The following is a 13,392-nucleotide window of genomic DNA, read 5'->3' as shown; positions in this document are numbered from 1 at the left end:
TGAATCTTGCATTCTCATGGTATGTCCAAAGAATCCTAGTCTCCTCTTATGCCTAGTATCAGTGATGGGTTTTAACTCTTTGTACAATCCACCGCTGCCTGTCTTTCTGGTTATTGATGCAGATTCTACCAATTCTTTTGATTTTCTGGAGTCTGCCTGTCTTTGACTGTTCACTCAGGTGGAAAACTGTTTCTGTTACATAAGTAGCTTCTGGTTTTATATCTATGTCTTAGTATCTTATTTTTGTGTTTATTGATAGGTATTTTTTATTGTAAGTGTACCAGGTTAATTTCTGAGCCTTAGCTAGTTTGTTTTTTCTTATTTGGATTGAGATTTTTTTCACTTAGGTTGTTTGTTATTATTTCTCAAAGGTATTTAAGCTGGGTTTACCATTTATGTTTATACTTTTTTAATTGTGTTTGTTTATGGGACATAATTTCTCTCTTTTCATATTTTGAGGCCAATTTTATTTGCAGTGTTTTCACGTTCTAATATCTGTGATTTAGCTTCGTCGATGTAATTTGCTAGCAATGCCAAGTTGTCAGCAAAACCAAGAGTTTGTTTTGATTTTTCAGCCTATTTTTACTTTTGGGGGCATTTCTGAGCCTTTCCCTCATTACCATTACTAGAGCGCAGTTGAATAATAGCAGTGAAAGCCCATCACCTTGAGCAGTCCTGTTTTGATCTCAAATAAATGGTTCTGAGAGCTCACCTCTGAATTTTACCTTAAGTCAGTGTTTGTGAGGGCCTTGTTTTATCATGTTTATTAATTTGGTTTGTAGTCCAATGTGTCTTAGAATTTTTAGTAAGGATTCTCTATGGGTGCAGTGTGGATAGAGTTTCTTGAAATCTTCAAAACATTATCACCATGTCTCATTTTTTCCTGTTAATTCATTATTAACTTGAGGCTCAAGAACTGGGCTAGACAATTCCTTCAGGGTCTGAAACTTCCCTGGTATTCTACTTCTTTCTCGAGTAATGAACCGATCCTGTTGAGAATGATTCTTGAAAGAGTTTTGTATGTTGTGTCTTGGAGTGAGATTCCCCTGTAATTGTTAGGGTCTGTTTTGTCCCCATTTTTGTGTAATGTATGAATAAGGGCTGCCATCCAGTGTTCTGGTAGTTTTTCTTTGATCCAGATGTTGGCAAGCCGTTGATGAAGGGCAATTTGTGCTGGTCTTCCTGCATGTTTTCAGATCTCTACAAAAGTCTGATCTTCTCCCACTGCTTTGTAATTCTTCATCTCACACAGTGCTTGGTAGACTTCTTTTATTGTGGGAGGGTTGATGTTTTCTGGTGGTGTTTATGTTTAAGTTCAGAAGTTCTATTTGTTCTTTGCAATATAGGAGTTTGTTGAAATATTTAACTAGGGTTTTCACACTATCTTTATTGTTATTGGTCAGTTTACCATTTCATTCTTTATTAATAGGGTTGCGGGTTCATATTTTTGGAGGTAATTCTTTAAGGTTTTGCAGTAGTCTCAAAACTATTTTATTGAATTTTTCTTCTATTGACTTCAGTGTGTCTTTATGTTGTTGTCTTTTTATTCTCCTTAGGGTACAGGTGGATTCTTTTCTTTGTTTTACTAGATTTTGGAAGGATGTTTCTGATTTTTGGGATTGGTGAAACAACCATACCTGAGGTATTTTCTCCAGTTTCATCAAATTCGCATTCCACCATTGTTGTTTTTTTATGGAAATTAATCATTTTCTGTGATTTGTTTACAGTTGACTAGATTTTTTAGTTTATCACTGATTATTCTTTTTGGTTGGTTTTTGGTAATTTTCATTCCTGATTGGTTGGGTTGGGTCCATTTTTCTTTTTATTCTATGGGCTGAGTTTTGTCGCTTTCTTTGGGGAGTAAATTTAATTCTAATTCTGACTACATAGCGATCTGAACCTTTGTCTACTCCTCGGAGGACTTTTATGTTGTAGATCTCCTTGTAGTGTTTGTCCATGAAGACAAAATCTAGTTGTCATTTTTCTTTAGTGCAGTCGGGGTGTTGCCAGGTTTTGAGTTTTTGAGGTTTCCTCTTGAAATATGTAGATTTCAAGATTAGGTTGTGGTTTCTGCAGAGATCGATGAGTCTCTGTCTGTTTTTTTTATTTCCTTTTGGGCACGCAATTTTACAATGATGATGTGGTATCTACTTTCCTACTTTCTCTGCCTAGCTGAGCAATAAAGTCTCTGATTAATTGTTTAACACGGTTTTTGGGGATGTAATTTATAGTCAGGTAGAGTAGATCCAAAACTTTTCTGTTTCTTTTCGGTCTTTTAGAGAGTTATTTTTATTATTAGTGGATGCATGAGCGTTTATTATAGTGTAGATTTTTATGGTGAGTATTGATATTCTTGGGGATTGTGACATGAATACTTGTATGGAATTTTATTATTTTGAGGCTGACTATAAAAAGCCAGTTCCAAACTGTGGGACATTTTTCATCACTCTCTTTCCATGTATACCTTTGTAGAGTCTATACTCTTGAGACTCCATAGTGTTCTAGTCGGTGTTTCTTATTTCCTGCAGACCCAAAATGAGAATTTTGTGTTAGTCCATTGGACCAGTTATTATTTTTAGTTTACCAGTCTGCATGAGCACGTTTACATTGTGTGTGGAAATATGTTTTATTAAACTGATTTCATTACAACTACATTATACATTCACACACATGCACGCACAAATTAATCACATGTATATAAATGAAATATAAATATATGAATGTAATGTATTATAAATTTTATATTCGTTAAAATTAAAATATCCTCAAAAAATCAGCCCCAAAAAGTCAGATACAAAAATAACAATCAAACTTCAATCAATAAAACTTCTGATAAATAAAACGATTATTTTTTTCTAATCTGAAATTGTAAAAACAGATTAAACATAATAATTATTATAAAGTGTCATGTGTATTGTACATTGGACCAGTCCATTGGACCAGTTATTATTTTTAGTTTACCAGTCTGCATGAGCACGTTTACATTGTGTGTGGAAATATGTTTTATTAAACTGATTTCATTACAACTACATTATACATTCACACACATGCACGCACAAATTAATCACATGTATATAAATGAAATATAAATATATGAATGTAATGTATTATAAATTTTATATTCGTTAAAATTAAAATATCCTCAAAAAATCAGCCCCAAAAAGTCAGATACAAAAATAACAATCAAACTTCAATCAATAAAACTTCTGATAAATAAAACGATTATTTTTTTCTAATCTGAAATTGTAAAAACAGATTAAACATAATAATTATTATAAAGTGTCATGTGTATTGTACATGATTTAATATATAACTGTATATTAAAAATACTTAAATACAATTTTTTATATTTTGATAATTTCCTCTTAAAGAGAAATCAGAACAAAAATGATTTTTCAGGATATAGTATTTTCACTATAATACATTAATATTCCACCTTAAAAAAAAGTAACACCAAAAAATCGTCCATTATTTAGACCATCACAATGGATCTAATTAAATACACTTATCTGCAATCGAAATAAACATTTTTAAAAGGAATGTAAAAACAAATGTTTTAGAAGTTCTTGCATATAATTCTGAGAAAAATTTATTACAAAAACTAAGCCAATTCAATAATCCTGTTGAAACATGTTATCTGCATTTCAGAAAGATTTTAATAATACATATATATTTTTTAGATTATTACAGGTACGGAAATAATCAATATTATACAAAAATAATAAAAAATAAAACAATTAAATGAATAAACTTTTTAATTAAAGTTTGTTTATATTTTGGAAAACTTATTTATTTTTAAGGTCAGTCAGGAACATGGTAAACATATTGCAAATAAACCATTATTCATACATATAACTTCCCCCCCCCCCCAAAAAAACATCCTTCTTACACATAGAAAACATTACACACAAATATTTTATTTAATGTTAATGAGGCCACACCATACAATTAAAGCTCCTTTCTTTAAAAATATTTATACACAGCACAAAAATTGTAATTTAGATATCACGTTCAATTACAAATGATGTCCTATGATGAACTGTTATCAGTTGATTGCTTAAGAAAATCACTTCAAGATTTCACTTTAATTATCACCCAAGTAGAAGCTTTATAACCATTGCAAAGATATTCAAAAATATTAGTGGTACTGTAAAAAAATAAAATAAATTTATTATGGATAATATAGACAAACACCTTATAGTAGTAATAATTTCATATCTACAAATTCATTTTTTTTTAATTTTCACATAAATCATACTGATTATATGATTCATGCCTAAAACTAAACAAAGCCTAAATGCCCAGACATCAAAGAAAAAGATTATGATAACACCAACCATACAACATGCATTGAATAAAGAAATTTCAAAATGTAATTCTACTTTTTCAACTTCTGTTTTTGTTTTGGATTTTCTAGATAATTGTCAATTTTTCTAGACTGATAACTGTAGATTAGAAAAAACAATCATGAAAATAACATTACAAAATTTTTTAATGAGAATTTCATATTTTAATAAATAAAAAAAAACCAACACTTTCTGTAAGCATCCAAATTTGATAACACACATTAAAGTGATAGCTAAAATTGTTTGGACATAAAAAAAGATATCAGAAAAAGTAAATAAAATAATGATTCATATAATTTTTACAGAACAAGTAGTAAAATAACTGCATTATATGTTTTCCATAGTAGTAGTAGTAGTAGTAAATTCAATTTAAAATTATGCGACAGTAGTAAAATTTAAGATCATAGAAAAAGGAATAAGATATATATATATACTTTAAATAAAAAATCAACTTTAAACAATATAAAACATAATCATTCAGTCAAGTAGTTCATAAAATCAGTCTTTTCTTTGAAGGCATTACGTATCTAATTACATATTTATAAAAATAAAATGAAGGGCAGAATATGCTAAGTAAGTCCTTGTATAATGTATAATTCATAAAGAACACAACTAATCAACTCTATCACAATGATTAACTTGCCATCCTTGGATGGCTAATTTCAATTTGGATTTAAGGCAACAAATTCAATTTGAATTTAAAGTAATATTTTGTTGTTCTTAATTTTCATTTGCTGAAGTGAGCAAGGTTCACTTTACACAATTTGCTCTACGCAAAATATTACAGAGTAATATATGATAAAGTTACATGATGTTTACAGTTGACAGCACAAACATAAAAACGATACTAATATCAATGCTATTTGTTGAACTTTCCCAGCATTTGCATAAACACTCTTGTTCAATTGGAATGAATAAAACTTTCAATATTTTTTAAATGTTTGATATTATGAATGAATAATTAAACAGCAGTTTTAAAACAAGTAATTTGAATGTTCTAACTCACAAATACTTATTTTCAATTACATATTCCTATATTTCATATATGCTAAAATGCAAAATTACATCCAAACACAACTTTTAGAGAAAATTGGTAAATAAAGATTTGGAAACAGAGAAACAGTAAAATTATTTACCTACATATCTTTTAATCTATTTTTTACTAATATTTTTTATTAATTGTAAAAAAATTTATCTTTATTGAAAACCAAATGCAACAATAAACTGATGAAAATCTTGCATTAAAAATGATGAGTTAAAAGTTACGCTAATTCTTGTAAAATAATAGTATATTTCAACCATTTATTAAAGTATTTAAGATGCCATATAATTAAGTAACAGTGATAATATTACATTAGCTATTCAAAATCCCCAAATCAACATGTCAATCCATACTGATTTACGAACGAGTGCATTCTTCAGCAAACATGATTGTGTAAAAATTCATTTTAATTATTGGGTCTTAGAGTATATACTAATGCATTATGAATTTTCATATAAGTATCTGTAGGATTCAAATCACAGTATCTGGTGACCACTTTTGTTGTTCTCCTCACTCAATCCATCTAATAGTAAATGTTTCACTCAGATGCTGAGTTAAACAAACAAGTTAGCACTACATCTTGCTGGAACTGGAAATACCTGAAGTTCATGTTATCAGAGAGGCATCGACTAACAGGTAAGGAATCTCATTTAATGAAAATTTAAATAGAAATCTCTGAAAGACATGAACTACAGACATAAGATCTTATCGGAACATTTTCCATTGCACCACACTGAACGTTTTTTAAAAAATGTTATTAGAATGACAATGTTAGAACCACAATGTACAAAAGACTATAACGAAGACTTTTATGAAATAATTTTCTTCATATGCTTACAGGCAGGATTTATAAATGTGCAATTACCTTTCTAAATTTACTACAAATGACCCTCTTCTTCTCAGTTTTCTGAGTATCTTTAAATACATATCTACTGCTAATAATTCCATTAGGAAATTACTAATGATAATTCTCAATAGTTTTTCTAGCATTAAGATTAGTGTATTCACAGATAAAATGTACATCTATGTACTTCTTGTTTGTGAATTTATACAATATTTTTCTAAATTATTCATCAAATTAAATCACTAACAGCAATTTTAAGAATATAAAATAATAAAAAATTAAATATACATAGTAAAAAGAACTTTTTACCTCTTTGTAGTACAAGATTTTCAGATTGGTTTTTTGTTTGGCTTCAATAAAAGCAAATTTAAAAAACTTATTCGGATTTTATTAACTAATTTTCTCAGAATTAATTCTCTATAATTTTTTTCTGAAAATTTTATTTGGTTATTGTTAGTCTGACAAAGCTAAAATTTTAAATATTTAATTGTGAACAAAATTATAACTTAAATTTCAAATCAGACTTTAGAAAACTAAGTTATAATGGAAAATTTTCTGCAAGTTTTCCTCCACTCTGTGATAATAATAATATCACAATATTAAAGCGGCAAATCAACTAATCAGTCTTAAAACCATTTAAATACTCAACACCACTTAAATATTATTACGTTGGATAAAACTGTAATATAATTAAGTTATTGAAAAGCACAATTTACTAGTTACCTAAAAATATTTTTTAAATGTTAAACAGATTTCTTTTTACTAGTTAACATTCAATAATTTATGTTAACCTGGTTTAACATTCCAATTGAGTAGTATTTAAATATACCACCACTTTATTTAATTAATCCTTATATCTTGTCTTAAACTACAAGTAAACAACACTGTCAAAAAAGATTATACTGACAATACTCAAAAGTTTGGAAAGAAAATGACCTTCTAGGGAAATTATTTATTAAACTATATACCCAATAATGGTTGTTTTTATATTTAAAAGAAATACTCTAATCATACAGCGTAATTTCATTCATTATTCCCAAATAATTAATGCACAAGAAGTTTGGTTAAGCAATTAATTTCAATTGGTAAATATTGTACACAACTTTAGAGCTACTTAAAAGACTACACAATACAAATGTAAAAGAAAAAAAATTGGTATATAGTTTTTTATGCTGAAAACATACTTATATAGGAGACTTTTTTTCTTAAATGGTAGTAAAAGTTTATTCTCAGGTCCCAAGCAGAAATATATGTTTCATATGCAATTAATTAATTAATTTTATAGTTTTTTTTTTTATAAATTCTATTGCATTATGCAAACAAGTATACTAAGTTAAACATGTAGCTACATAAGTTTATCTACAGCAAAGTAAAAAAAATAAAATTCTAATTTTATTCAATGAATATTTTGCAAAATAGGGAGTAACACATGTTCAACATTCTTACAAATGTGATGGAATTTGTCAAATTTGTTTTTGTCTTTTGTGTGGTAGTAGAGTATACATAGCACACTAAGCCATATTTTATTTTTTGTGGATAGTACTAAAAATAGAAAATAGCAATCATTATGAAAAATGAAATGGCATCCCAATGAATATAAGTATGTCAGAGTAAAACACATTCAACTATCTAGTTTTCTACTTTTCATCATAGGGAAGACCTCTTCTGCTGTATCTAACTGTGTCACATGCATTAGTTTTTTTCACCAACAGCAGCTCAAATATTTAAGGACAAGTGTACAAATTCATTTTAATAAATTATTTGTGGCTTTCTTCAAAATAGGGTTTTATTATATTATTACTATTTTTGCCGACAGGTCATGTTCAAACTGATGCAGTTGACATATTTCTTTCCGTGTACATGATTGTATCTACACAAAACACAGTTTTAAAATTACAAATTGAAAATAATTTTATTAAAAATCTAGCCCTTTTTGATGAAATATGTTGCCTACCTAAATATAAATTGTCCTTTCCATAGAATTACACTACTGTGTAATACATAGAATTACACTACTGTGTAATACACAGAATTACACTGAATCTACTGTGTGACATAATTTTAGCAAAAAGTTAATAATTAATTTATATAATTAATAATTTTAGCTTATAAAAAAAATCTTAACTCCAGCACTCTCATATTATTGGGCTTTTTTATATGCAATAATGTGGGGTTTTAGTAGTACAAATGATATAATATTTGTTCAACAATGATTTCCCTCTACATATCCAGTTTACAGTAACTTGTAACTACGACAGAACAATGTGTTGATTTCATCAGCAACAATTAAGTTTAGTCTTGGACAGTCTCAGGTTGACCATTTCTGAGATATGTGGTTAATTGAAACCCAACCACCAAAGAACACCTGTATCCACAATCTAATATTCAAATCCATATATAAGCAACAGCCTTTACTAGGATTTGAATCTATGAACTATCAACTTCAACATCAGCTGATTTGCGATGAACAGTTCACCACTAGACCAGCTTGGGTATGCATGATACACTGTAGGCAAATTCTGCAAAGTTTCTACTGAAGTTGGCATGTTAAAGAATGACAACAAAGGCTCACAAGGGATAGTTATTTATGGTAGTAGTGCGGATGGATTTGTTCCGGGTGCTCATTATACTTGATTCGAGACATAAAAAGACAATTACCACACAAAATAAATTTTGAAACTTTCCTGATTGGGTTCAGGGAAAATTCTCACTTGAAAAATTATACTATTGTCATGGATACTATGTCATAACATTCAGTACAAATTGACAAATCATATTGGCAGCTGCTAGAAAAAGTGAAATACAAGAGTGGTTGTAGACAAATACAAATAACATTCACTATGATCTGACATGAAAGTACAGTTGTTTCAAATTGTTCTTCAACATCCAAGATGATGAGACATTCAAGATGATGGATGGTATATCACCAACAAATCTTTACAAGAGAAAGGGCATGAGATGATAAGCCTGCCACCTTAACACTTTCACTGAACCTGACAGAATATCAGGTTCAGTGAAAGTGCTATTGCTAAAAAAAAAAAATAGAATAAAATATATAAAAATACCAACCAAATGTTTTAAAGAAATAATGAATGAACAATAAAGATCAACTGTGAAACAGGTTAAGGACCTGGAGAAGTAAATGATTGTTAAATGGAAGAAAAGGTTCAGCAACTGGTTATCCATCTTGATGAGTCTTCAGGAGAAACAATAAGGAAGCATTTCAGGGTTCACAGAAATAGATTCAAATTAGTTTTTTTAAATTAATTTTTTAATTCTTAATTTATTTAGTGATTAAATAACAAATAATACTGTTTCATTTTGATTTTACAACCATTAGAGATGCATTTATTTCTTCTAATAAATACCATTTGCAATGTACACAAAACAGTGAGTATTGAACTATCATGTACTAAATTCAATACATGCCACTGTCACATAATATAACACCTGTATGAATGATTGTCCATTGCTATGTGCTTATTATGCAGCCAAATTTTGTTATCACACCTTATTCCAATGATTCACTTTTTTTTTGTGTGAAGTTAAGTTGCTTGTAGACCAATGGTGATTGCTGTGCCAATCAAGTCATGATGCCAAGTTAATTTGATCATTCAACAACTGAATCATCAAAATTATAGAATTGCTGATTATAGATGATCCAGTTTGCTTTCATTAAACATTACTCAACATTTTGGTAGCCTTTGCAAATTTGATGTGCCTACTACTAATACTTCCATCATCACTATTGTCATTTAAAATTTGAACTTCTTGAGACTCACTTTGACTTTCAAAGAAGTCCAATAGTTCATTAGCAAAGAGTTAAAAAAGAGTTAAAAACAGAGTCCTCTGTTAACATTATTTTCAATATAAATAACACTCTTTTTGGACAAAAACAATCTTAAAATCCAAAACAAAAACTTATAAATAGAAAAAAAAACTAAAAATTTAACTTCTAAATTGTAGAAGTAACAGAAATACAGTAAACCACTTAATACAGTTTCTGATAAAACGTTTTTCTGCTGAAAACGTGATATTTTACCAAGTCCATAGACCAATATTGTAAAACAATAAATATATTTCTGCTTAATACACACTCAATTCCACCTAATATGCTCTCCGTTTTGTACCTGATGAATAGAAAACTGTTACATAAAGCTGTTTAGCAATTTATTTACTCATGAAAATAAGATTAAACATGATACACCGGAAGTTTGTCATAAATTTCCCCCGAAAAAAACAGTCTGATAACCAATCATAACAGTAGATATGAATCATAGATTTCAGTTCATTGCAGCTCAGTGTTAACTTGAGCTGATGTAATGTGCGATCTTCTTGTTGTTTTCTCCGAGTAAGAACTGTTTGAATTGTTTTTCTTTCATAAACTTATTTTTTTTAGCATCAGTCATGAAATTGGTGTAGAGCAACATTATAAAAAAACATTATCAGTTGATAAATTAAAAATTTTAAAAACATATGATCAAAATTATTAAGTAAAAACTCAAACTCAAATAGCTAAAGACCTTGAACATGCCAGATTCGACATTAAGAACAATATTTAAAAAAATGAAAAAAGACTCAGGAAAGTGCCATGCAAAAAAGTAAAAAGAGAGAAGATAAAAACTGGTACATATGAACAGTTAGATGTATTATTGAAATGGTTTCAGCAAGTCCGTAACTTACACCTGCCAATGAATGGTACACAGTTAAAGGAAAAAGCACTGGAAATAGCCAAGGAACTCCAAATTGCTGATTTTACTGTATCTAATAGTTGGATTGACAGATTTAAATCATGACACAGAATTGAGTATCAACAAATCTTTTGTGAATCAGAGTCTGTGAATGGAGAAGATGCTGCATCGAGGAAAAATAATACTCTGCCTACTCTGCTTAAGGATTACAGCCCCCAAGATATTTTTAATGCAGATAAATTTGGTCTCTTTTTTAAAGTGATCCCAAATAAGTTCTTGGTTTACAAAAAAGACAAATTCACAGTGGCAAAAAAAGTAAATGAATACTTATGGTTTTAGGTTGTACTAATGTAGACAGTACAAAGTAAATTAAGCTTCTTGTCATAGGAAAGGCAAAATCACAAAGATGTTTTTAATTTCAAAACATTCTAATGTAGTTACACCAATCAATGTAAAGGCTCGGATGACTAATGGAACATTTTGTTTTTTTTGGGCTAAAGAACTGAATGTGATCGTTTCAAAGGCAAAACCAGAAATTTCTTCTTTTTATTGATAACAGTGCAGGGCATCTAACTATCAAATGTAAATTTTTTTTTCTACTTGCCAGCTGGATGAGTCATCTACAGTCTACGGACAGGGTGTAATTAAAGTACTGAAAGAGCATTATCATAAGGTACTGGTCCAACTTTATGATTCACCTTTTCCCACAGTAACCATTTTGGATGCTATGAATTTCATCATTGAGGCGAGGGATGCAGTCACCCACTTACTTCTAAAACCGTTTTATAAACTGGGATAAAGTGGGCAAAAGAAGAACTGACAGTACTGATGTTGAAAACAAAGAGAAAGAGGCTGCTAATATAAGACAGTTTCTGGAGTATTTATCAGCTGACGGCAATATACTAACATAAAAGGAGAAAACATGTGAGAAGGTAAAAAATTATACAAGAGGCAAGGAATGAGAAAAGTGATAATGAATAAGAAGATGAGCTTGCACCACCACTGATAATAGCTGCCACATTATACGCTCTTAGTGAGGTTAGGTGTTATATATTCAGTCTTTCTGATTTACTGGGCAATACTGTATACAAAATAATTTTTTTAGAAACTTTAATTTTGAATTCACATTTCAAAATGGCAAGATAAAGCAAAATTGATGACTATTTTAAAATAAGTAATGGAACATTCTGATCTATATTATAGTTATATTCAGTGATTTGTTTTTTTAATTAAATGCATGATATTCAAAAAAAAGTATGAATGTATACGTACTTATCCTTGAATTTATAATTACTGCCATTAATATTTTCTCACATAACACTGTATGTTAAAACATTAACACTCTACCACCCTCAAAAATGCTTTTTTTAAGAAGCATTATCTTAAAACTCTTAGCTGCTTCTCAGCTAAGATAATTCTCCGCCTAAGATTCTAATTTGTGTCCGATCCATGAAAATTGTATTAAGCAGAGTTTACTGTATTTGTTTAAGTATGAATAAAAAATACAAAAGTTTACAAAATTTTAATTAAAAATAAAGCAGGAATTTATGAAAAATTTTCAACTTTCTTAACAAAAAATAAAAATCCTGTAATAATTATATATAATGGAACTATACATGACGATTATAAACAAAAACATTAAACCTACATTACGAATTGTGAAGTCGACATTACTTTACAGAAAATGTTCAACAAACAACATAAATTATGAAATTATATACTAAAATTGAATGACCTTTATGAATTTCCTTGTTTTTTTGTTTAAGTAATATTATTCCCAAATAGCTTATATTTATAAAAATCACATCAGTTTCTTAAAAGCCAAATTATTAACTTCACAAAATAATATTAATCTTCAGAATTTCACCACACGATGCCAGAAGATTAAATATAATTTTTAATTTTACATTATCTTTCTTGAATATATACCGACTCATTATTTTCATGTGTAGGATGATCAAAAATGCAAAACAAATTTTTTTCAGTAATCAATTTCAATATCTACATTTTAGTTAAATCCAGTGGCTGAATCACTATAGTAAACTGGATTCACTCACTGAAATAAATATTTACAGACATACCTTACATTTTGGTGGGACTGCAAAAATTCATGCACTGATCATATTATTTTCAGTTACAAACAGCATGGTTGTCCTGAATAACAAAATTTAATTTTCTTGGTACACCCACCTGACTGTTATAATTTAATACCATACTTAAAAGTTGATATGATAATACTTACTGCGCATAACTGTCCTAATAGATCTAATTAAGTTAAGTATTTGATGTTTCACTGTTGGCTGTTCTCCAAATCCTTGTACCGTATTAGAAACACCCCATCCCACTGAAAATGACAGGAATTAATGCAACTACTCCATGATATACAAATATCAAACTAAAGGTATAAGTTACTAAACAGAAGAATTTTAAAATAATAGTTTTACAGTTAAAAATCCAAATAAAATAAAA

At 28.9% G+C, this 13,392-nt stretch overlaps 1 protein-coding gene across 5 annotated transcripts in view; it reads right to left on the bottom strand.

Annotated features, from left to right (window-relative positions):
* Positions 1 to 13,392, bottom strand: part of LOC142327935 (immediate early response 3-interacting protein 1-like) — a 119,630-nt gene that overhangs the window by 94,799 nt on the left and 11,439 nt on the right. For 2 of the 5 annotated variants that reach the window (XM_075371337.1, XM_075371348.1), the window contains one exon: positions 13,166 to 13,267. Coding sequence is in view for 2 of the 5 variants with exons in the window: in XM_075371374.1 (XP_075227489.1) it covers positions 4,092 to 4,147; positions 13,166 to 13,267 (158 nt within the window). In the remaining 3 variants the exon portion in view is untranslated. The other 3 variants (XM_075371374.1, XM_075371329.1, XM_075371366.1) reach the window with 3 other exon arrangements.

The sequence above is a fragment of the Lycorma delicatula genome, chromosome 1 (assembly GCF_047948215.1).
Source record: "Lycorma delicatula isolate Av1 chromosome 1, ASM4794821v1, whole genome shotgun sequence".
Classification (NCBI taxonomy): domain Eukaryota; kingdom Metazoa; phylum Arthropoda; class Insecta; order Hemiptera; family Fulgoridae; genus Lycorma; species Lycorma delicatula.
The sequence above is the reverse complement of the archived record's forward strand: the minus strand, read 5'-3'. Positions and strand labels throughout refer to the sequence as shown.